The sequence below is a fragment of the Patella vulgata genome, chromosome 3 (assembly GCF_932274485.2).
Source record: "Patella vulgata chromosome 3, xgPatVulg1.2, whole genome shotgun sequence".
NCBI lineage: Eukaryota > Metazoa > Mollusca > Gastropoda > Patellidae > Patella > Patella vulgata.
Window position 1 is genome coordinate 14,444,186 of NC_065881.2, and position 24,739 is coordinate 14,468,924.

The following is a 24,739-nucleotide window of genomic DNA, read 5'->3' on the forward strand; positions in this document are numbered from 1 at the left end:
CTAGCCAAAAGTCTTTATTGTCTGTGCCGAGTGGACGTTCCCTCTCTCTCTCTCTCCCCCCCCTCTCTCTCTCTCTCTATCAGCTTTTGCTGTTGGTTCGTGGCTCAGCTATGGAAGTCGGATGTAAGTGTAGAAAAGTCCTCGCCTCTCCTTCACCCAAATCCTTTCATATATCGCCAATCATCTATCTGCCCATTTAGATAAGAAATGAAGACAAAGACGTCAACTTCTGATTGACTTCAATGTTAATATATAATCTGTGATTGATATTATCTTATAATTGATAACATCATCATATATAATTCAATACAATGTATCAGAAATGATATTATCCATATTAAATAGACCAGTATAACACTTAGTTTAGTCAAGTGGATCATTACAGTTTATTACCAATATCCATAGTGATAATTAAAACAATTTCTTGTGAACTATATTTCTTGGAGAAAGTGCTTAAACATTTCTAAAACTCAGAGTTGGAGTGATATAACAATTGTGACTGGATAAAGTTTATTAGCAATATTAAATTTTGCCATTGAGATATAACAGTTTGAAACTTGTTGAGATATATTTGTTGCAAAATACCAATTTAGTGAAGATTCGTTTATTTCTGTGAGTTAATTTGAAACAACGTAAAGTCACCAACATGATTATTACCTACCTGTTGTATTTTATATTAAGCGTTCTATTGATCAAGTTCTATCTGTAAGTATTTCTCAATCTCATCTTTGTATTGAACAGGGAGCCGCGGTGTTTCAGCGAGTAAGACGCCGGATCGCTTACTAGGAGATCTCGGGTTTGACCCTGCTATTGGCCGCGAAAGTTTATCGGAATTTTTCCGGCGTAGTTTCTATTGTCAGTGATGCAGGACAGAGTATAGTCGGTCGGATGGGACGTACACGTACACGTAAAAGAACCATTGGCATTCGGAATACGAACAAATAAATTAGGTGGTTTTGCCACTGTCCGAACAAAATGTCGTTCATAGCACATTGTCTGGCGTACGCTCGATTTCGTTACCCCAATGAGGGGCGGATTCAGGGAACTTTTCGGCAAATATCTTCTTATCGGTATCTAGTACATTGTTCTATTAATGTGTATCTCAGTCGCTAAATGCCCCTTAAAGAGTATGTTCATTATATTTAATAGATCGTTTAGTCTTGCCAATTCTAATAAATTTGTTTCACATTCTATGAATATATATGACATCAGGTATTGTCAACTGTCCTTAATAGGAACCTGGCACCCCCCCCCCCCCCTGCATAAATTACTGGATCCGACACTGCCCAATCGGTACAGAAAATGGGACGTTAAGCGGCATTTCATTTCACGCCACGTGAATGATTTAAAGCTATATTACTTCAACGATAATAAGACCATATCAAAACACGGTACAGCTTTGTAGGCCTAACTATTTTCTGTCTCTTTCAAAAACAGAGAAAGACGAAAAGGTCAAAAGATCTTCAAGAAGATGGGCATACCAGGTCCGAGCCCCAACTTTCTATTTGGAAATTTGCTGGCGCTGTGGGGACAAACGGTAATATAATTTATCAACAATAGGCCTAATTTACTTAGTGACTCTTACAGTTGATTTGCAGTGATGACCATTCGTCTTCTATCGAGGCTTTACGTCCGATTCCATCTAGGGTGATATCGCAAACCACTGTCGTCTAGGAGAACGTCCGATTCCACCCAGGGTGATTTCGCAGACCACTGTCGTCTAGGAGACTTGCAGGATAAATCATTTGTGAATGATATAGGTGAACATGCAAGCGCCATTACGATATCTTATTGCCCCAATTTTCTTTGTTAAAATCGCAATCTGATGAGTTTTCATGTCAAGAAAGGGTGAGAAGGGAGAGGGGGCGGGGTACACGACGTAACAAGGACGTCACACAATCTGATAGGTTGACGCCATCTTTATACGCCATGCTTATAAGCCATAGCGTAATTAAATTCACGTACATCTCCTCGATTTTTTTTTAAGTTGGTGAAATTGTAATCTGTATTATCATCAATGATATGGGGTATCACTAACTAACCTAATGTAATCACTTTTGTTTTGATAACAATCGTGTCTCGTCCATGGTCGAGTGATAAAACTGCTTACTATGTGGGCTTATACAAGTCTAACGAGACAGAATAGACAATCTAAGGCATTTGCTGAGAAAGTTCATCCAGATTTCCCGGCGTGGTTTCCCCCCTTGTCAGTGATGCTGGATGGAGGGAGGGAGAGAGAGAGAGAGAGAGAGAAATGGGGTTTAACGTTCACTCGACACAAACTAGGTCATTTCGGGACTAACATATGGTTTAATTTTATTTACATAATTCGCTTTGCTTAGGGGTCTTTAGCAGTGGGAGGAAACCGGAGGCCCCGGAAAAAACCCACGAGGCTGGACAGGCGACCCTACTCCTTGCCACGTACAACCGGGGATTCGAAACCACGCTAGTCGACTCAATGACAAGACTTTATGATACAGCGCGCGCACGCTAACCATTCAGCCATCCAACCCCCCCTGGATGGAGGGCCTGACACAGACACCTGCCTAGTCGTTCGGATGGGCGGAAAAACCGCGGTCTAGTGTAAACATTTGCGTGCACGTAAAAGATCCCCTGGCAGTTGGAATTCGATATAAGAGTAGGCCGTAGTGCCGCTGTCCGGTGGCTAAGTGGGTATGACGCTGGCTCCAGATTTTCCGGCGTGGTTCCCCCCCCCCCCCCCCTGTCAGTGATGCAGGACGGAGGGCCTGACAAGGACAGCTGTCTAGTCGTTCGGATGGGACAAAAAACCGAGGTCCCGTGTACACATTACCGTGCACGTAAAAGATCCCCAGATAGTTGGAATTCGATATAAGAGTAGGCCGCAGTGTCGCTGTCCTGGCAAAATTTCCCTCATAGCATACTGTATGGCGTATATACCCGTCTTCATTAGCCAAGTTCGGAGCAGAACAGTAGGACGTTAAACCCCATTTCATTTCATTTCTAAAAAAGAAACGAAAATAATGTCATCGCCTTTTTTCATTCAGGGATTTCATTGTATGTATCAAATATGGACGAAGCTTTATGGACGTACATTTGGGTGGGTATAAATAATAAATAAATGATTTTATTTTGTTTATCTGATTATTATTTAGTATATATACAAAATAATTCCGCTCTCATTGAATCTAATAATCCCTTCTATAAGACAAGAGAATTGTGCGAGCACGAATTTATCGCTGACGGCGAGGCTCTTACAGGGACCGCTATTTCTAAAGATGTCACAAAATAACTACTTATACGGACAGACTACTACAATGATGAACTAAGGCACAACAAACACCGAAGAAGACTTTGTTTTCATTAAAACAATTATTCCCATATATTATATCCCGTAATCTGAAGAGTAGAGCGTTGTTTGATAAAGATGCTTGTAAGAGTAATGAAACGTCGCATTTAATCAAAAACCTAAGAAGTAGTTAATCCATAAAGTGGTGTTATTATGAATGTTATATCTCTAATTATAAATGGCATTAAGGATAATAGCAATAAACTGCCACTGGTTTGTTATTAACTCATGCTTACTAGCCAGTAAAGGGAGGCAATTGCGATGTTGATGGACTCAGACTAGCAATTATTTGCCCATTGACTTCAATGTTAAATGGCTGGAACATGACAGGCTGTAGCTTTTTGCCCAACATCATAATTTTGTAGGGGGTCGACCATTTAGATTTTTTGCTACGCGGATTTGAAGTTGACTGGGGTGAAAATCTCACTTCCAACACAATGATTGCTCTGCAGAAGGACACTTTACACTCCCTATCCCTCCGCTGTAATATCATCAGTATTACCCAAAACTGCTATGAAACTGCAAATTGTATCCCGTTTCTCCAATTCTAGATCAAAAAGTCAACCCAAAAATGCAGGAAGAGGGGAGAAAAAAATTAAGGGAAAAATTGTCTATTTATAACTCACACACATTATGAAATAAGGGAAAATAATTACTAGTCTTAGTCCTGATATCAAGACTAGCAGTTATTTGCATATTAACTTCAATGTTGAATGGCTGTGACATCATAAACTTTAGCCTTTAGCTCAAAACTAAACGTCACTTAAAATATTTTATAATCAGCCTGCTTTGAAACGGGCATATGGCGATACACCCCCCCCCCCCATCCATACGATAGCATTAGGGCATTTCATTGCGCATTGTGATACCACCCTTTACATAGAATTAATGTCACGGCGCATTTCGACATCCCTTCTCGTTTATTAATTTTACTTCGCATTTTTATGTATCATATATAATTCATTGTGCATTTCGACATCTCTTTTATAGCATTAATTACAAGAATCTAAATTTCTTGGATGGGAACAAAATGGTATTGAAATGATATGAAATGTAATTTTGATTTAGGTATTTTGAAGGCCCGTCCCCTGTATTGGTTACATCCGATCCAGATATTCTTCAAGAAGTTTTTGTCAAACAATTTCATAATTTCTACGCTAGAAAGGTGGGTTCAGAATGTAGCAATTTAACTGAAATTTTCAGCATATTCCGTTTTCATTATCTTTTTAACAAATTTTATTGCGAGAACTGTCAGCTCTTTATCTAATCTTACCTAATGCCTCTTTAAATCTGAGAAATGCTCCGGTTACAAAATAAATAAGGAAGAATGAAGTCCATTTCATTGGGTGCTTGGAACAACTGTGACTTGGCAAGTCAGACGTTGGTTCGCTAAACTGGAGGTCCGGTGTTCATACCTGGTGTTCCCCAAGTTAGAATTCGATAGGCCATAGCGCCACTGTCCGGGCAAAATTTCCCCCGTAACACACCAGATGGCGTATGTCCGTCTTATTTAGCTCAGTCAAAGCACGACAGCCGGGTGTTGGATATCATGATGGCCGAAGTATTGCGATTGACTTTATAAAGTCCGTTTCTAACATTATCTCAGGTTTGGCCAGTACAAGTGGATCCCGAAACAGACGAGAAAGTTCACATGTTTTTCGCCATGGGTGATCGATGGAGAAGGCTTCGATCTGTTGTCAGCCCAGCTTTCAGTTCCAACAAAATGAGACGGGTTCGTATTCTGTTGTTTTTTTTCTTTTGTTTTGTTAATTTTGTTTTTAAATTGGAAAGGAAAAAGGGAAACGTATTAAGATAACCATAGTTTTCTTGAAAATGATAGAGCTAAATCTTTTCTTGTATGTCTTTATTCCTGTTCCTGAAGCAACGACTGCGAGTTTTACAACATCTTGACGTTGCTAGATTACTTCACAATTCCCGAACTTATAGCTAAGTTGTCTACAGACACTTAAACAGTGGCGTCCAATCAGAGGTTGTGACACAGCGAGCTCCACGGAAACCTTGACATTGAACGAATCTTGAACTCTGCAACTCGATTATCACAGGTAGACATTTTAGCTTGAAAGCGCGAGACTTGGTATTCACGACGATCGAGGACTCTGATAGGCTCACAAACTGGGCTTGTACCTAATCGGAATTAGTGCCGACATATGCAGGGTATTACGTGAAGGCCTTGATAAGATGTACGTAGTTAAAGTGAGATCAAGCCCTCTATTGAAGATGGTCTTTATTTTGGTCACCAATGTTATATAGATTGTTATTTAAACATTTATTCACATGACAAGCTCATAATCAACTCTATAGACTATCGGATGGTCACGATTTTTAATGAAGTCAAAGACGATCGCTCTTTAGTAATTTAATATAAAACTGGACAATCAAGACTTTGTTTATTATCGTAATAATTGTACTAGACAATCGAGACAATCATGGGGACACTTCAAAACCTGATAACTTCGCCCCAAAACTAGTAATTTGACTGTTCCATGAAATGTTCAATATATTTATTTTTGTAATAACTGTTTAGGTGGGGTGAGGTGGGGTAGGATGCGACGGTGACGCGGCGAGTATGGCGCTAGTAGATCCCCGGTTGACCGATTAAGCTTCTCGGAATTCTAAAATGTTCCTTGTGTCTTAATAATTGACTTAGGGGTTTTAATTTAACATCCTCTTGGGTTTTCTCTGTGTCCCCCGGTTTCCTCCCACTGCTAAAGACCCCTACGCGCAAGCGAATTATTGAAATAAAATTAAACTATATGTTAGTCCCTAAATGACCTAACATTTCTCTATCTCTCTTTAATTTAACATATTTATCATTTTATTACTAGATGGGTCCTGAAATTGGAAAAAGCATAGCATCAGTAATAAATATAATTAAAGAGAAGCAAGGCAAGGCCATGGACGTTTTAAGGTAGATACCTTCATCAATTAGATACTATAATTTACTTCTTCTTGATGATTCCACCACTTTCTGAAGTTCAATGGTTAAAAAAAAAACAAAAAAACAAGCAGGGCCTACTATCGTACTAATCATGATGCACTGTGGACCCTATTCTCAAAAGTTTAAACTAAACATTCTTAGAATTCAGCAGTTTCATTGGCTGGGAATTAAAATTCTAGTATAAAATCCAGCTTTTAACCAATGAAAGTCACTATTCTTAAACTATTTTAGTTTAAGATTTCGTGAATAAGGCCCCTGGAACTAAATATGACGTCATCGCAGCCATCTTGGACTTGTGGCGTAATATTCAGAAGTATGTCAATTGTCCAAGGACCACGCATGCTCAGTTTCGTGTCGATCGCAAATGAATTGGCGGTGTCCTAAACTTTTTTTGAAAGATCGGCGCCCAAGGACAAAACGATAAGTAGCCGTTATATTAGAAATTAAAGATACATTATGTACCAACTAAATCTTCCTATTGCAGGTCTTTATTTTTGCTTTAAGAGTGATATAAATTTATAATTAGACAAGTTATTCACATGACAAGCCTTTAATCAATTCTCTAGATCATCAGATGGTCGAGATTTAAATGGATTAAAACAATTAAATGATTTAAGTCTCGATAATAAACAGTCTATGCTACATTTTCAAACAGCCATAACTTCGCTCAAAATAAAGTAATTTTAATGAAATTTATTTTTAATGTATTCATTGTTTTTATTATTAAATAATTTAAAACTATTATAGCAAGAACTGTCAGTTCTTTGTCTAAATGTTACATGATTTATCTTTAATATTATTATTATCCTCTAGAACTGTCAGTGCTTTATCTAAATCTTACATAATGCATCTTTAATATAACTATTATAGCAAGAACGACCAACTCTTTATCTAAATCTAACATAGTGTATCTTTAATATAACTATTATAGCAAGAACGACCAGCTCTTTATCTAAATCTTACATGACTTTGATATAACTATTATAGCAAGAACGACCAGCTCTTTATATAAATCTTACATAACTTTGATATAACTATTATAGCAAGAACGACCAGCTCTTTATATAAATCTTACATAGTGCATCATTAATTTTACTATTATAGCAAGTACGTCCATCATTTTTTCAAAATCTTACATAATGTATCTGTAACCTTTATAATGATAGTTATGACTTGATTTCAGGTTGTTTCAGTGCTTAACACTGGATACAATAGTTCACTGTGCTTTCAACGCTGACTGTCAATCTGTAGGGGATGAAACAGAACCGTTTTTAACCAACTGTCGTGGCGTCATCAAAGATACAACAAAACAACCCATATTATATCTGTGTGGATGTAAGTTTATTTATTGTGGATCTGTGCGGATCACTATCTTTTACTATGTAGCTTTATTCTCCTCCACGCAGTGTAGATGAATACTTTCGATTAGTTCTTTCGATCATTACATTAATACTTTTGACCATTACATTAATACTTTCGACCATTACATTAATACTTTAGACCATTACATTAATACTTTATACCATTCCATTAAAACGTTAGACCATTACATTCAAACTTCAGACCATTACATTAAAATCATAAAGAATGGCATTAAAACTATAGACCATTACATTAATACTTTAGAATATTAATATTTAGAACATTAATACATCAAAGCATTAATATTTTAGACCGTTACTACTTTAGACCATTAATACTCAGACCATTCTTTAGAACATTAATACTTTAGAACATTACATTAAAATTTAGACCATTAATACTTTAGAACATTAATTGTTTAGAACAGTAATACTTTAGAACATTACATAATATTTTAGACCAAAAATACTTTTGAACATTAATTGTTTAGAACATTAATAATTTAGACCGTTAATACTCTAGACCATTAATACTTTAGACCATTAATACTACAGAACATTAATATTTAAGACCATTAATACTTTAGACCAATTATACTTTAGAACATTAATATTTTAGACCATTAATACTACAGAACATTAATATTTAAGATCATTAATACTCTAGAACATTAATATTTTAGACCATTAATACTTAAAACCGTTACAGTGTTACTTTATTTATTTAATAGTTATATTTCCTGCACTACAGAGATTGTGGATTGGTATTTATTATTTTCTACATTATATAAAATTTAATCCTGTATTCTGGTTGGAGAAAAGATTGGGTTTACTCATAGAGAATAGAAAACGAGATCATAAGGTCAGTCATTTTTAACACAGCATACCATATTCAATAACCACGCCGAAAAATCCTGGATAACCTTCTCGACCAACATCGGAATTGAGTCAACTCGGCTCTCATTGGGTGTACGGTTGATATGAAACGAAATACATTTTTATTTATTATTATTATTTTTCAGCCTCATAAATCAGATTTGCTACAACTGTTGATAGAAGCCCGGATGGACGGAGCCATTGCTTCAACTTTTACAAATGTCAGTACAGCAGAAAGCAGGGGTCATATCCCCAAAAAATTATCCAATGAGGTAACATACTAAACTTACGCTATCTATCTACAACCATCTCCCCTTGTGAACAGACACTAAGCTAGTTATTTCCTACATCGACGATTTTAGACGAAAGCACTGTGTATATTTCGCGAATTTGGAGAAGTGTTTATTCCGTTTCCATTTAATCAAATTGAAAAGTTTTATTAAAGATACATTATGTAAGATTTAGATAAAGAGCTGGCCATTCTTGCTTTAATAGTTCGAATATAGATCATGTAGAATGAATAATTTGAAAATTTCATTCAAATTACTCTATTGCAAGCGAAGATATTAGCCTTTGAAGGTTTGACAAGACCGCCGTACTGGTTGTTCGAAGCTAAGTCTCACTCCTCCATTTTTAGATTAAATCAAATTATGTCTAATCTATTTAATATCGGAGAAATCCGATCTCATCGAGAGTTGATTTTGACCTAGATCAGTCAATTAATGCCTAATTAATAATTTAGAAAACATTTCAGTGTTTAAGACTTTGTGTGTATGACAGATGCGAAACGGAGTAGAACCGCTTTATAAACTAGTATTATATAATAAGTAGCTTATAGCAATTTTTGGATATGGTGACCATTTAGGGCAGATATCTAATATCGAAGTAGGTAGTTCTCTGTTTGCATAATAATTCATTTTATTAACCCATTTTTGAATTCCACATATAAAACTCAAATCTAAATGAATAGGTATTTCTCCAAATTCTCCCGGCTTCTGATTATTATATCATATTTGATGAGATAACTTCACATTTTTGTCTGCCCCATGGGTGTTTTTCAGGGATTCCAGTATTTATCTAGGTTGGGTGTCTCTACTGTCCATATATATCAAAATTGCCATTCTTTTATTGGAAATAGATGGATACCGGCTTCGCCCCGGGGCCTAAATCCTGGGGTTCATACTCTTATTCGAAACTAGAAGGATGGCCGACTTCGCCCGGGGTCCAAAGCCCTGTGGTCATAACACGGAAACCGGAGTGGTAGGCTTTTGCCACCAGGCCTATGTTACTCCCCGGTCCGAGCTAACCCTATACACCAAATTTCAGCTTGCCCCGGGACAGGGGTGGGGGGTGTTGGATGGCCGAATGGTAGCACGTGTGCGCTGTATCAGAAGGTCTGTCATTGAGTCAACTGGCGGGGTTTCGATTCCCCTGTCCAACCTCGTGGGATTTTCTCCGGGTCCGCCAGTTGATTGAACCATGTGTTAGGCCCGGAATGACCTAGTTTGTGTCGAGTGGACGTTAAACCACATGTCTATCTCTCTCTCTCTCTCTCGCTGCCTCGGGACAGCAGTAGTATAGCCACCAACTCAGAACATATCGACAGACAAACAGTCACAACTATTAGTATAGATAACAACTTGATAAATACTTTCGTAGGAATGTATCTTTAACACTGTGTGACAATATGTGTTCTACATGATGGGAGCAGCTGAGAAAAGCGCACGTTCATCGCCCTTTAAGGTTGATGAAGGTTATCACAACTGGGCTTATATCAGATTACCATAACTGTTTGTGACCGTCTTTCTTTAATCAAGAAATGGGGATATAATAAATGGAACTCATACCTGATACATAATCACTGGCTAAATTTAGAATTTTTGAACACTAATTTTAACATTTTTGATAACTTGTTGCTAAATTAAGAAGTTTTGATAACCTTTGGCTAAATTTAAAATGTTTTGATAAACCTGGGATCGATTTGGAATTTGTGGTGACCTCTTGGCTAAATTTAGAAATTAGAGGGTGACCTCTGACTAAATTTAGAAATTTTTGATAACTTGTTTCTAAATTTAGAAATTTTTGATAACTTTTTTTTAAATTTGACATTTTTGATAACTCGTTGCTAAATTTAGAAATATTTGGTGACCTCTGACTAAATTTAGAAATTTTTGATGAACTTAAATGTAAAGAAAAAATGATAACATCTGACCGAATATGCCATTAAGAATACCAAATAAGGACATGTTGAAGTCAATGGTTAATAATTAATGTTCCATGGCTTGATAAATTATATTCATATCAAAGATGCATTGTAGAACTAAATCTACCTATTGCAGATCTTTATATTGGCTTCAAATGTTATATAAACTATTTTTCAAATATTTTTTAACATCACAAGCCCATAATCAACTCTCTAGGCCATCGGATGGCTCCGGTGTTAAGTAAATTAGAACGCTTCGGCCATTTAATGATTTATTTCAACAATGGAGAAGCTAGGCTATGTCTAGAATAACAAGTACCGTTGTTACGATAATAAACAATCAATGTCACACGTTGTCAACACTCCAAACAGTGATAATTTCTCTCAGAATAAAGTAATTTGAGTACAATTTTCAACACATTCATTTCGTATTGTGTATTTTTGACCTATCATAGCAAAAACGGCCAACTCTTTATCTAATCTTACATAATGTATCTTTAATTAATTGACATTAAATGAAGAAAACAAAATCAAAATATGGACGGTAGTGGTCCCGCCAAACTATTTCAGCGAAGATTATAGCATCCTCGTTATCCCGTTATCTCAGTGGTCTGATTCCACTCCACTCCACTATACCCTGGGTTCGTCCATGGGGGTATTCACGTATTCATATTATAGCGTGATTCTACGAACCAATCAAAAAACAGTTTATAAACCAGTCTTAGCCTAATTGTTTACTTTCACAACAATAAGGCGGCTTGTTCGCTCGATTAGGAGAAAGTTTACAAGAAATTTCATACAAAAGAAGTGACATGGATCTTTTTGATGGGGAAGATGATTTTATGTCAGTGAAATTAGGCAGTGGCAAGTTGTTATAGTGTCAAGCGTATCCTGTTATTGGTCGATAAAAATAGGACAATCGCCACGGGCAGATAGTTTGAATACGTGTCTCCCTCATGGATGAACACAGGATATAGTAGAGTAGAACGGAATGGGACCACTGGGGATACAGAGGATGAGATTATAGGTTTCCCTGTCGAGTGGACGTTAAACCCCATTTCTCTCTCTCTCTCTCTCTTTCTCTCACTCCCCACACAAACTAGGTAATTTCGAGACTAACATATGGTTCAGTTTGAATTCAATAATTTGTTTGCGCGTAGGTGTCTTTAGCAGTAGGAGGAAACCTGAGGACCCGGAGAAAACCCACGGGGTTGGACAGGCGACCTTACTCCTTGTCACGTGCAACCGGGAAATTGAAACCACGGCAGTTGAGTCAATGACAGTTCTTATGATGCATCGCGCAAACGCTACCATTCGGTCATCCAACCCTCAGCCCCCCCCCCCCGTGCCAAAGAATAGTGATTCATCTTTTAAAGGTGATATCACAGACTATGACTGGTTTTTAGACAAATTTGTTTTATTTCAGGAGATTGTCCAACAAGCTCTGCTATTTTTATTGGCTGGCTATGAGACAACAAGTACAACGCTATCCTTCGTTTTTCACGAATTGGCCAACAACTTCGACATACAGAACAAACTACGAGAGGAAATAAACACATACTATCCAAACCAGGTATGTCGAATTTTAGTATAACGAATTGTATATATTGGAGGTAGTCACACAACACGCTTCTTTCTATATATTATATATATTCGAGGTAGGCGGGTTCAGATTCCTAACCAGGTATGTCGAATTTTATTATAGCGAATTTTATATATTCGACGTAGGCGAGTTGGATTCATTCACGCAAAATATACATAAACGATCCTAAGCAGGTATGTTGAATTACAGAATAACGAATTACATTTATTCGTGGTAGGCGGGTTTCGGTCCATATTCGGGTATGTAAAATTAGAGAATAACGAATCTTATGTATTCGAGTTAGACCGTTTAGATTCAGGTATGTTGAATTGCAGAATAATGAATTTTATATATTCGAGGTATGCGAGGTTAGATTCTTGCGCGAAAGATGTACCGAAGTTATAATAATCGGATATGTCGAATTACAAAGATTGATTCTGATATATTCGATGTATGAATTAGGTACCTACTCCAACCTTTCGTGCATTAGAAAATCTGTTTTTGTTTTTTTTTCCGCGTTCTAATGAATACTGTATTATGGTTTCCGGACTTTTGATTGTTTCCGCGTTCCAATGAATATTGTATTATGGTTTCCGGACTTTTGGTTGTTTTTAAGGATTAGCTTTATAACTGTCGTATTTTTTTAGGACGATGTACCAACATATGATGATGTTAGACAGTTGAAATATTTAGATATGGTGATTAAAGAAACGTTAAGGAAATATCCTCTAGCTAGTGTGTAAGTGTTCTTTATATTGTTTAAAGAGGCTAAAATTCTAATTCAGTGTTAAGGAAATATCCTCTATCTAGTGTGTAAGTGTTCTTTATATTGTTTAAAGAAGCTAAACCCTAATTCAATATTTTCTAAAATATTCAAAATTAAATACACGAATCAGAATTTAATGTTGGTCCATTTGAATCTTACCGTGATAATATCAAATATGTAAGGCACAATCAACATTTTATAACCAGTAGATTAACCGTGTATTTTATGGCTTCGGGCGCCATTTGTAATGAAGAAAGAAAAACATATCCTACCAGAAAATGCGAAAGTGATTAGTTATGGCTGATTCACAAACGACAAAATAATAATAAAAACTCGTAGAATGGACTAATCAGACGTAAACGTATGTTGTTAAATTTGGACTGTTCACGTATTTCGCCGAACATAATCGATCAGAAATTATATTTTTTTAAAAAGAAAATTGAATATAAATCACTTTATATACACTCATATTACATTAATATGTGCTTTTAGACCCATTTCGTTTATTTTAACGGTTGATATATTCGGTTCATATCAACCGCTGATGACGTCGATGATCGAAATAATACAAAGAACTCAGAAATAAATTTTTATTCTTTTGACAAATAAATTTTTTTATGGTACAGTTTGTAGCATTCAGCACCGAAATAGACGGCGTACTTATCGGAATACTTAGATCGGTTATCCATGTCTAAGATATCTTTCAGAAGTTTCTTTTCGTCCACAATTCGATTATTTCTCCAAGACTTGAAATTATTTATAGCCCAAGAGTTCATTTGTAGAGTATTTTTGGGTACAGTCCACTTAACACAGTCGGTCAAATCCTTCTCAGAACATACCGAAAACCTTCAAGGTTCACTGTCAGAATTATCGGAAAAGATTGCCTTTTCATCTAAATTTTCTTCAGCCTTTTAACTAGCAACTAGTAGATCCTCGTCAGAATTTGCATGCACATCTATTCCACCGTCAATCTGTTGGCTAAAAAGGATTGATTATTCGTCTGATAACGTATTACTATTCATTTTATTTTTGCTTTCAATTCAATTGAACCTATATTTACTCCAAAATGGCGACAAGGTAGTTGGGTATAAACAATAAAACACACGTGCATTCACGTGATTAGTTCGTCGGCAATTTTCGTTATTTGACGGAAAGTATCGAGCAATTACAAAATCATTGAAGAGTCCATTTAATTTAAGGGTAATTAAAACTATTATGTCGGATATAAACCTTCTCTCCCTCGGATTGATATGAGAGGGGCCACTTGGGTTTCGTCCGCGTGTTCTCTATCATATCAACCTTGGGTAGGTTAATATCCTATATATACATAACACACTGTTAGTCTTCATTAGACTTGTAGTTGCATTAAATCCCATTTCATTTCATTTCATTCCGCAAATTATATTTCGATAGTTACACAATTATATATCTCTTCATCCCACAGTATCATAGCTAGAAAATGTACCAACACGTGTGTTGTTAAGGGAATAACAATCCCAAAAGGCATGGTTGTCCAGGCAGACGTTTGGTCGTTACATAAAGATAAAGCTATATGGGGTGATGATGTCGAAACTTTTGATCCGGAGAGGTAAGATCCGTTTACTTTGATGTAGTATTCCCAGTAGAGGGTTTCATATTTTATTTATCTGTCGACGGTATCATGCACCAGTCTAAATTCTATACAATTCTTCAGCCCGAAGAGTATCAGACATTGGTCAATTTATCTCTATGGGTTACTGTTTGGTTAATAAAGCCATATGTTAAACTCTCACATCTTTTCAGTTTTCCCTTGTCAGTGGTGTCGGTTGAGGGGCCTAGCAAAGACAGTGTCTAGTCGTTGGGATCAGACGAAAACCGAGGTCCCTGTACATATTGGCGTGCACGTAAAAGAACCCTTGACAGTTGGTATTCGAAATAAGAATACACGGTATTGCCGCTGTCCGGGCAAACGTTACCCCATACACATTGTCTTGCGCATGTCCGTCTTCATTAGCCTAGCCCACTCTAGGTAGAAAAGTAGGACGTTAAACCCAATTTCATTTCCGACATTCGTTATTGACACATGTAAATATGTGTTTATCAACTAATTATGTATTGAACGGATTAGCTTGTTTAGTTGAAAAGGCAAGCTGATTAAAATACAGATCTATATTTCGTTTCGTTTTTTATACTTTCGATGGCCTACACTACTACACTACATGAAGATCTGACAAGTTATCGCGATAGGTCACGTCAGACATTTGATTAACCAATCAGCATTGATGTTACTAGTGGATTACCCACAGTTCCGGGCAGAAAAGGTCAAACACTCGATTCGACAGACCATTTGATTGGCTGACCCCTCATTTCAAGCAGAACACGAGTTAAATAACAACTCTTCCAGATCCAAGTGTAGTAAAGACAAGTAAAACGAAATTTTGAACTATAAAAACGAAACGAAATATGATCTGGGTTTTAACCAGATTGTCGAAACGGTTATGTGTCTACGTTCGATCCACTTTAAAATCTGAACGCACTCATCATATATTACGGAGTTGTAATTTGCTAAAGGGCCTATCCACGTGTAAGACCATTCCTTCATCAGTAGCCCAATCATTTGGTTGTACTTTCTCCTAACAACGTAAAAAAAATATCGATCTATTTGATGTTCACGTGCCGTTATATCAGACCTGATCGCGATCTTTTTTTTATTGTCATTGCCCAAAATGTCCATGAATTCGATCAGGGTTCGAATGAAAATAGAGAGAGAGAGAGAGAGAGAGAGAGAGAGTCTACGAGGTTGGTCAGGCGACCCTACTCCCAGTGGGGAATCGAAACCACTAGACCACCTATCCCTCCGAATGTGTAAGAATCCTGAACTGTTGACAATGGGGCTTAACGTCCACTCGACACAAACTAGATCATTTCGGGACTAACACATGGTTAAATTTTATTTCAGTAATTAGCTTGCCCGTAGGGGTCTTTAGTAGTGGGAGGAAACCGGAGGACCCGGAGAAAACCCACGAGGCTGGACAGGCGACCTCACCCCTTGTCACGTACAAACGGGAAATCGAAACCCCGCCAGTTGACTCAATGGCAGACCCTATGATACGGCGCGCACGTGCTTACCATTCGGCCATCCAACCCTCCTCGAAGAAAAGAGTTTACAGGTCATGTGATAAATAGTAACTTGTTAACAGGGCCAACCCACTTTATACAGATACCTCGGCAGCTTTTATGAACAAATCAATTGTGGCTACATCACACCGTGTAAATACCCCCACCCCACCGTCATCTATTCAGATTTGGTCCACTACCCCACCCCCCCCCCCCCCTACACACACACACACACACACACACACATACATTTCATGTTTAAACCAAATCGGATAAAAATTGTGTCCTCTACAGTGTTCACAAGCTAAAATCGTGACTTTTCCTACATTCAGGGGCCATAGTCTATGAAGTTACGGTCCGATACATGCCAATATCGAAAGGAACCGGGATCTTGGGGTGTTAAACCTATATTTCATTCACAGACAATTGTGGACATGAAAATGTGGGCGTATAAAAATTGATGTATGGTACAATATCGCGATAATGTAATCAGCCGAGGACGCATATTATGTTTCAATACCGACACATGGGGACTTGATGAACGCCAACAACCTAGTACATACACACCTACATCCGAGGACGTTACAAGTGTATATCAATAATATAAATTGAGTGGGATCAACATTATATCCGCGAACAGACCCCCTTTGAGCACATTAGCAGCCCATTGAAAATATAATTTTGTATTGATTCAGCCACTTAAACTTCTAATTTTTAAACCAATTGTGAAAAAACTTTATAGGGTATTAAGTAGGCCCTATTTATATTACTTATTAGTTTCTCGTCACAAATCTATATTATGATACTGCTTGTGAACTATACATATATAAGCCTCCGTATTTTCCATAAATTCATTCTCATATGCTAGTCAAAACTCGAAGTCGGAGTTTTATACATTTTATTATAAAATTGTAATAAATTGGTTTTATATGAATGAATAGAATAAAAAATAAAGTCTACAATTTAAAACAGTACAATAATATTGGGATTGGGCGCCCTACAAATCCCTGAAAGTAAAACAAGTATCACTCAGCTAAGTTTTTTCCGGGCTATACTATATACCGGGAAACAACCGAAAAATACTGGAAAACACCATGTTATACTGAATACCGGAAAAACACTAAATACACTAAATACCGGAAAAAAAACCTCTAAATAGGTAACTCGGAGCCTGGTCCTCTGGAAAACACCCGAAAAACCTAACCATAACCCTAACTCCCCGCAAGCAGAGGGCCAGGCTCTGGGTTACCTATTTAGGGTGTTTCCAGTATTTAGTGTGTTTTCCTGTATTTAGTGTTTTTCCGAAGTTTTCCGGTATTCAGTATAACATGGTGTTTTCCGGTAGTTTTTCCGGTGTTTTCCGGTTGTTTTCCGGTATATAGTATTGCCGCTTTTTCCCAATGCAGCTAGCAAATCCTAATATGGCTCCAAATCGCAAAGCCTGTTGGACCAGTTTCTTCTGCTGTATTGAAACTTTTATTATTTTTTAAATATTTCCCAAAAGAATATTATTATGTCTTTTACATATTTCAATGGAATCAAAAATAACGTGGAGGGTAAACGTTTAATTGGGTAAATATTTGTTTGTCTAGATTTCAAATTGGATAGCCACAGTGGCTCAGTGAGTAAGACGCAAGCTCGCACAGCAACGCATGGTGGTCTAGATGGGACGAAAAAACCACGCCCCGTGTATACTTTGGCGAGCACGTAAAATATACCTTGTCGTTGGAATTCAATATAAGAGTAGGCTGTAGAGCCGCTGTCGGGGCAATATTTCCCTCATAGGCACTGTATGGCGTATGGGGAGCCACGGTGGCTAAGTAAGTAAGACGCTGGCTCGCTAGTCTGGAGGTCGCGGGTTCGATCCCGGTGTTGGCCGAGAAAGTTCATCGAGATTTTCCGGCGTGGTTACCCCTTGTCAGTGGTGCAGGACGGAGGGCCTGACAAGGACAGCTGTCTAGTAGTTCAGATGGGACGAAAAACCGAGGTTCGGTTTACACGTTGCCGTGCACATAAAAGATCCCTCGGCAGTTGGAAATCGATATAAGAGTAGGTTGTAGCACCGCTGTCCGGGTAAAATTTCACTCATAGCACACTGTATGCCGTATGCCCGTCTTCATTAGCCCAGTCGGAGCTGACCAGTAGGACGTTACAACCTATTTCATTTCATTTGTATGACGTATGCCTGTCTTCACTGGCCCTGTCGATGAAGAACAGTGGAACGTTAAACACCATTTAATTGCAATTGTCGAAGGCGACAAATCGACAAAATGAAGGCGACGATTATCGAGTACATTTTGTCGACTTGTCACATGCAATTATTTCGACTTGTCGTGTCGAGAATATAGAATGGCCGCTAACTATGGAAGCGTATAGGGGTCAATAGCGCGATAAATATCGCAATATTAAGTTGGTAATATGTTAACATATTGTGATTGTTCTGATGGTTTTATCTCGGAAAAGACAATTTTTGTCGAGTTGAATGAGCAACGCGCTATGTTATATGTCTCCATTTCGATTTAAATGTGCCCGTTTGCATTAAGATATTGCTATTCTGAAACTTTGTCGACATATTCCATTTCGTCGTAATATATGTCGACATTTTCGCGAAATATTGCCATGCGCTATTTCGGCGTGTGCATTTAAAACGAAATGACGACATACAACATAGTGAGTTATTTAATTAACTCGACAAAAATTGTCTTTTTAGAGATAAAATCTTCATAACAATTACAATATGTTAACATATTACCAACTTAATATTGCGGTATTTATCGCGCTATTGACCCCTGTACACTTCCATGGCTAACAACCACCATAATGAAGATCTACTTAGAAAGAAATGCCAACACTGGTTTGTTTGTCATTAAACATCAAAACCTTCAAAATTATTCCACGATTTCTACCCGAAAAGCCGACGGATGAGAATTATGTAAAACAAACCAAATCGCGCTATACGTGGATATAGAGGGGATCTGTCCCTGCTTTCCTATTGGCAATTTCTTTTTTTGGTTGGGGGGGGGGGTGTCTCTCAGATTAATAACCGAAATTCTGTATAAAAGAGTTTACAGGTCATGTGATAAATAGTAACTTGTTAACAGGGCCAACCCACTTTATACAGATACCTCGGCAGCTTTTATGAACAAATCAATTGTGGCTACATCACACCGTGTAAATACCCCCACCCCACCGTCATCTATTCAGATTTGGTCCACTACCCCCCCCCCCCCCCTACACACACACACACACACACATACATTTCATGTTTAAACCAAATCGGATAAAAATTGTGTCCTCTACAGTGTTCACAAGCTAAAATCGTGACTTTTCCTACATTCAGGGGCCATAGTCTATGAAGTTACGGTCCGATACATGCCAATATCGAAAGGAACCGGGATCTTGGGGTGTTAAACCTATATTTCATTCACAGACAATTGTGGACATGAAAATGTGGGCGTATAAAAATTGATGTATGGTACAATATCGCGATAATGTAATCAGCCGAGGACGCATATTATGTTTCAATACCGACACATGGGGACTTGATGAACGCCAACAACCTAGTACATACACACCTACATCCGAGGACGTTACAAGTGTATATCAATAATATAAATTGAGTGGGATCAACATTATATCCGCGAACAGACCCCCTTTGAGCACATTAGCAGCCCATTGAAAATATAATTTTGTATTGATTCAGCCACTTAAACTTCTAATTTTTAAACCAATTGTGAAAAAACTTTATAGGGTATTAAGTAGGCCCTATTTATATTACTTATTAGTTTCTCGTCACAAATCTATATTATGATACTGCTTGTGAACTATACATATATAAGCCTCCGTATTTTCCATAAATTCACTCTCATATGCTAGTCAAAACTCGAAGTCGGAGTTTTATACATTTTATTATAAAATTGTAATAAATTGGTTTTATATGAATGAATAGAATAAAAAATAAAGTCTACAATTTAAAACAGTACAATAATATTGGGATTGGGCGCCCTACAAATCCCTGAAAGTAAAACAAGTATCACTCAGCTAAGTTTTTTCCGGGCTATACTATATACCGGGAAACAACCGAAAAATACTGGAAAACACCATGTTATACTGAATACCGGAAAAACACTAAATACACTAAATACCGGAAAAAAAACCTCTAAATAGGTAACTCGGAGCCTGGTCCTCTGGAAAACACCCGAAAAACCTAACCATAACCCTAACTCCCCGCAAGCAGAGGGCCAGGCTCTGGGTTACCTATTTAGGGTGTTTCCAGTATTTAGTGTGTTTTCCTGTATTTAGTGTTTTTCCGAAGTTTTCCGGTATTCAGTATAACATGGTGTTTTCCGGTAGTTTTTCCGGTGTTTTCCGGTTGTTTTCCGGTATATAGTATTGCCGCTTTTTCCCAATGCAGCTAGCAAATCCTAATATGGCTCCAAATCGCAAAGCCTGTTGGACCAGTTTCTTCTGCTGTATTGAAACTTTTATTATTTTTTAAATATTTCCCAAAAGAATATTATTATGTCTTTTACATATTTCAATGGAATCAAAAATAACGTGGAGGGTAAACGTTTAATTGGGTAAATATTTGTTTGTCTAGATTTCAAATTGGATAGCCACAGTGGCTCAGTGAGTAAGACGCAAGCTCGCACAGCAACGCATGGTGGTCTAGATGGGACGAAAAAACCACGCCCCGTGTATACTTTGGCGAGCACGTAAAATATACCTTGTCGTTGGAATTCAATATAAGAGTAGGCTGTAGAGCCGCTGTCGGGGCAATATTTCCCTCATAGGCACTGTATGGCGTATGGGAAGCCACGGTGGCTAAGTAAGTAAGACGCTGGCTCGCTAGTCTGGAGGTCGCGGGTTCGATCCCGGTGTTGGCCGAGAAAGTTCATCGAGATTTTCCGGCGTGGTTACCCCTTGTCAGTGGTGCAGGACGGAGGGCCTGACAAGGACAGCTGTCTAGTAGTTCAGATGGTACGAAAAACCGAGGTTCGGTTTACACGTTGCCGTGCACATAAAAGATCCCTCGGCAGTTGGAAATCGATATAAGAGTAGGTCGTAGCACCGCTGTCCGGGTAAAATTTCACTCATAGCACACTGTATGCCGTATGCCCGTCTTCATTAGCCCAGTCGGAGCTGACCAGTAGGACGTTACAACCTATTTCATTTCATTTGTATGACGTATGCCTGTCTTCACTGGCCCTGTCGATGAAGAACAGTGGAACGTTAAACACCATTTAATTGCAATTGTCGAAGGCGACAAATCGACAAAATGAAGGCGACGATTATCGAGTACATTTTGTCGACTTGTCACATGCAATTATTTCGACTTGTCGTGTCGAGAATATAGAATGGCCGCTAACTATGGAAGCGTATAGGGGTCAATAGCGCGATAAATATCGCAATATTAAGTTGGTAATATGTTAACATATTGTGATTGTTCTGATGGTTTTATCTCGGAAAAGACAATTTTTGTCGAGTTGAATGAGCAACGCGCTATGTTATATGTCTCCATTTCGATTTAAATGTGCCCGTTTGCATTAAGATATTGCTATTCTGAAGCTTTGTCGACATATTCCATTTCGTCGTAATATATGTCGACATTTTCGCGAAATATTGCCATGCGCTATTTCGGCGTGTGCATTTAAAACGAAATGACGACATACAACATAGTGAGTTATTTAATTAACTCGACAAAAATTGTCTTTTTAGAGATAAAATCTTCATAACAATTACAATATGTTAACATATTACCAACTTAATATTGCGGTATTTATCGCGCTATTGACCCCTGTACACTTCCATGGCTAACAACCACCATAATGAAGATCTACTTAGAAAGAAATGCCAACACTGGTTTGTTTGTCATTAAACATCAAAACCTTCAAAATTATTCCACGATTTCTACCCGAAAAGCCGACGGATGAGAATTATGTAAAACAAACCAAATCGCGCTATACGTGGATATAGAGGGGATCTGTCCCTGCTTTCCTATTGGCAATTTCTTTTCCTTTTTTTGGTTGGGGGGGGGGGTGTCTCTCAGATTAATAACCGAAATTCTGTATAAAATTGCAATATTGCTATTGTTTAGTTAGCTTTCCGCTTTATGGGTTCTCTTCCGGCGTGGTTTCCTCTTGTCGGAGGTGCAGGATGGAGGGCCTGACAAGGACAGCTGTCTAGTCGTTCGGATGGGACGGAAAGCCGAGGTCACGTGTACACATTGGCGTGCACATAAAAGATCCCTTGGCAGTTGGAATTCGATATAAGAGTAGGCCGTAGCGCCGCTGCCCGGGCGAAATTTCCCTCATAACACACTGTATGGCGTATGCCCGTCTTATTAGCCCAGAGGAGCAGAACAGTAGGACGTTAAACTCCATTTCATTTCATTTATGGGTTGTCATAATACTACACGTTCCCACGATTATAAATCAGACTCGAGGCCTACCCTGACAAGTTGAAAATTTTTTAAATATAACTATTATTTTTAAGAATGTTTTGGATATCGCTTCGCCCAGCTGGTCGTCATTGTTTAGAAACAATAGATGTGTAATCTGTGTACAACTGAGTGTCATTTATATAAACTGTCATAAGGTGCATTGAGTATATTAATAATTAATAACCATTAAAACGTAATAAAAGTTTGCATTTTACCCAGCTTCAAATAGCTAAAAGAAATTTATTTTGTTCGTTCTGCACGACTGTCTTTCATTTCTTGCTTCTCTTTCTCGGAAATATTGCACCAAATTGCCCGGGGTTTTTATTTATCTAAAAATCACTACCTTTTTTTTTTAAAAAAAAAGCCCCAATTATGTTGTCCTCGATTCGCTTCATGGATAATTATGGATAATTGAAATTTTAATAAAGCCGCGTAATACCGACACTGGTAAGGTATATGGAAGCATGTCATTTATTATATAAAAACGTGAAAAGTATATTTGCATTGACCAAGCTTCAAGAACTCCTAACATATCTTTATCGAAAATGTTGTATGCACATATGAAACTGAAGCAAAGAATGTAACAAACTCTTTTAAGAGCGTTGAATATGATAAAATTCCCATTTTGAAGCTAGCGCTGTAAGATATAATATGACATATTTTGTTATTTTGGGTGATAAAACACGTATCAATCACCAAGAAAATAACATTTTTTTACCAATTGTTCAGAAAATGGAAGAAAACTTAATTTAGAGTGATCCTGTATTATGAACAAATCAATTGTGGCTACATCACACCGTGTAAATACCCCCACCCCACCGTCATCTATTCAGATTTGGTCCACTAACCCCCCCCCCTACACACACACACACACACACACACACACACACACACACACACACTCCCCCTCCCATCCCCACCTCTATTCAGGTTTAGTCCAATGTTCATTTCCCCAAACCCCTAATTCCCTTCTCAGTTCGGATTTGGTCCACTGCCCATTTCCCTTACTCCTCCTCCATTCAGGTTTAGTGTCCATTTCCCCCCTCCTCCATTCAGGTTTGGTGTCCATTTCCCCTATCCCCTCCTCCATTCAGATTTTGTCCACTGACCAGCACCCTACTAACCCTCCACCATTCAGATTTGATCCACTGTCCACTGCCCATTTCCCTTTCACCCTATATCCCCCCTCCCCGCCCTCCATTCATATTTCGTCCACTGTTCATTTCTCCTTTCACATACTTCCCTTTCGCTAATTAGACTTCGTTCACTGACTCTATCCATCTTTCAGTAATCGTCTTTTACTTTTTTTCAGATTTTCTGACGAGAATTCGAAAAGTCGACATCCGTATGCTTGGATACCGTTCGGTGCAGGACCACGAATGTGCGCGGGTTTACGATTCGCTGTTCTGGAAGCCAAAATGGCGACGGCTACCATGGTGAAAAAATTCGCATTTAAACCATCCAAAGATCACAGACTAGAAATGATAGAGGGAGCCACCGTAACTCCAAAACATGGTGTATTGCTACACGCTACACCGATTTGAACTAGATCTTACTAAAACATTATGTAAAGATATTGGTGTCGAGTTATCCGGGCAATAAAAGCGAGATCTGTCTTTTGTAATGCATGTGTACTACGTCATTATGCGTTACGCCAAGGAGACAGTGACATTTATGTAAAAAGAAAATTACATTATACAATGACGACATCTGTTCGTTCCAGATGTAACATCATTTGCAAACTCCAAGTACTTGCATGTTTAGCGTCATCATCATCATCATCATCATCATCATCATCACCACCACCACCACCATCATGATAAAGCTTAATAATTGATGCCAGGAAGTTCAGATTCGGTACCATTATTACTTCATCACACTCAAGATATATGCAAGTTGTGAAACAATGGAAACGTTGTCTGGGGCGTAATTCAATAAGTTGTTGCATGTGACGGAAGTAACCCTTGTTAAAGAAATCCCTCTGGACTTCAGAACGGACATTGAAGGGTGGTGTCCCTTTATTATATATAATAAAACCGTGTTATAGAAAACCCTTGACTTTAGAACGGATAGTGTATATATACATGTAATAGACTGGCAGAATGGATGCCCTGAACTCTAGAACA

At 38.0% G+C, this 24,739-nt stretch overlaps 1 protein-coding gene across 1 annotated transcript; it reads left to right on the plus strand.

Moving 5' to 3' along the window:
- Positions 1 to 646: 646 nt before the first annotated feature.
- On the plus strand, positions 647 to 24,202 carry LOC126815308 (cytochrome P450 3A12). Its single transcript, XM_050540877.2, has 12 exons — positions 647 to 705; positions 1,438 to 1,537; positions 3,027 to 3,079; positions 4,397 to 4,493; positions 4,935 to 5,064; positions 7,539 to 7,622; positions 8,380 to 8,510; positions 8,671 to 8,745; positions 12,154 to 12,300; positions 12,957 to 13,048; positions 14,520 to 14,663; positions 23,926 to 24,202. Exons 1-12 carry the CDS (start codon positions 647 to 649, stop codon positions 24,155 to 24,157), a joined length of 1,344 nt encoding a protein of 447 aa, XP_050396834.1. The 3' UTR covers positions 24,158 to 24,202.
- Positions 24,203 to 24,739: the final 537 nt, after the last annotated feature.

What these genes read in the sequence shown, in the direction of transcription:
- LOC126815308 (XM_050540877.2), top strand. Translation starts at nt 647, where the DNA reads ATGATTATTACCTACCTGTTGTATTTTATATTAAGCGTTCTATTGATC. An exon ending in ATAATTTCTACGCTAGAAAG is followed by an intron (nt 4,494 to 4,934) that starts GTGGGTTCAGAA and finishes ACATTATCTCAG; the next exon opens with GTTTGGCCAGTACAAGTGGA. An exon ending in TTGCTTCAACTTTTACAAAT is followed by an intron (nt 8,746 to 12,153) that starts GTCAGTACAGCA and finishes GTTTTATTTCAG; the next exon opens with GAGATTGTCCAACAAGCTCT.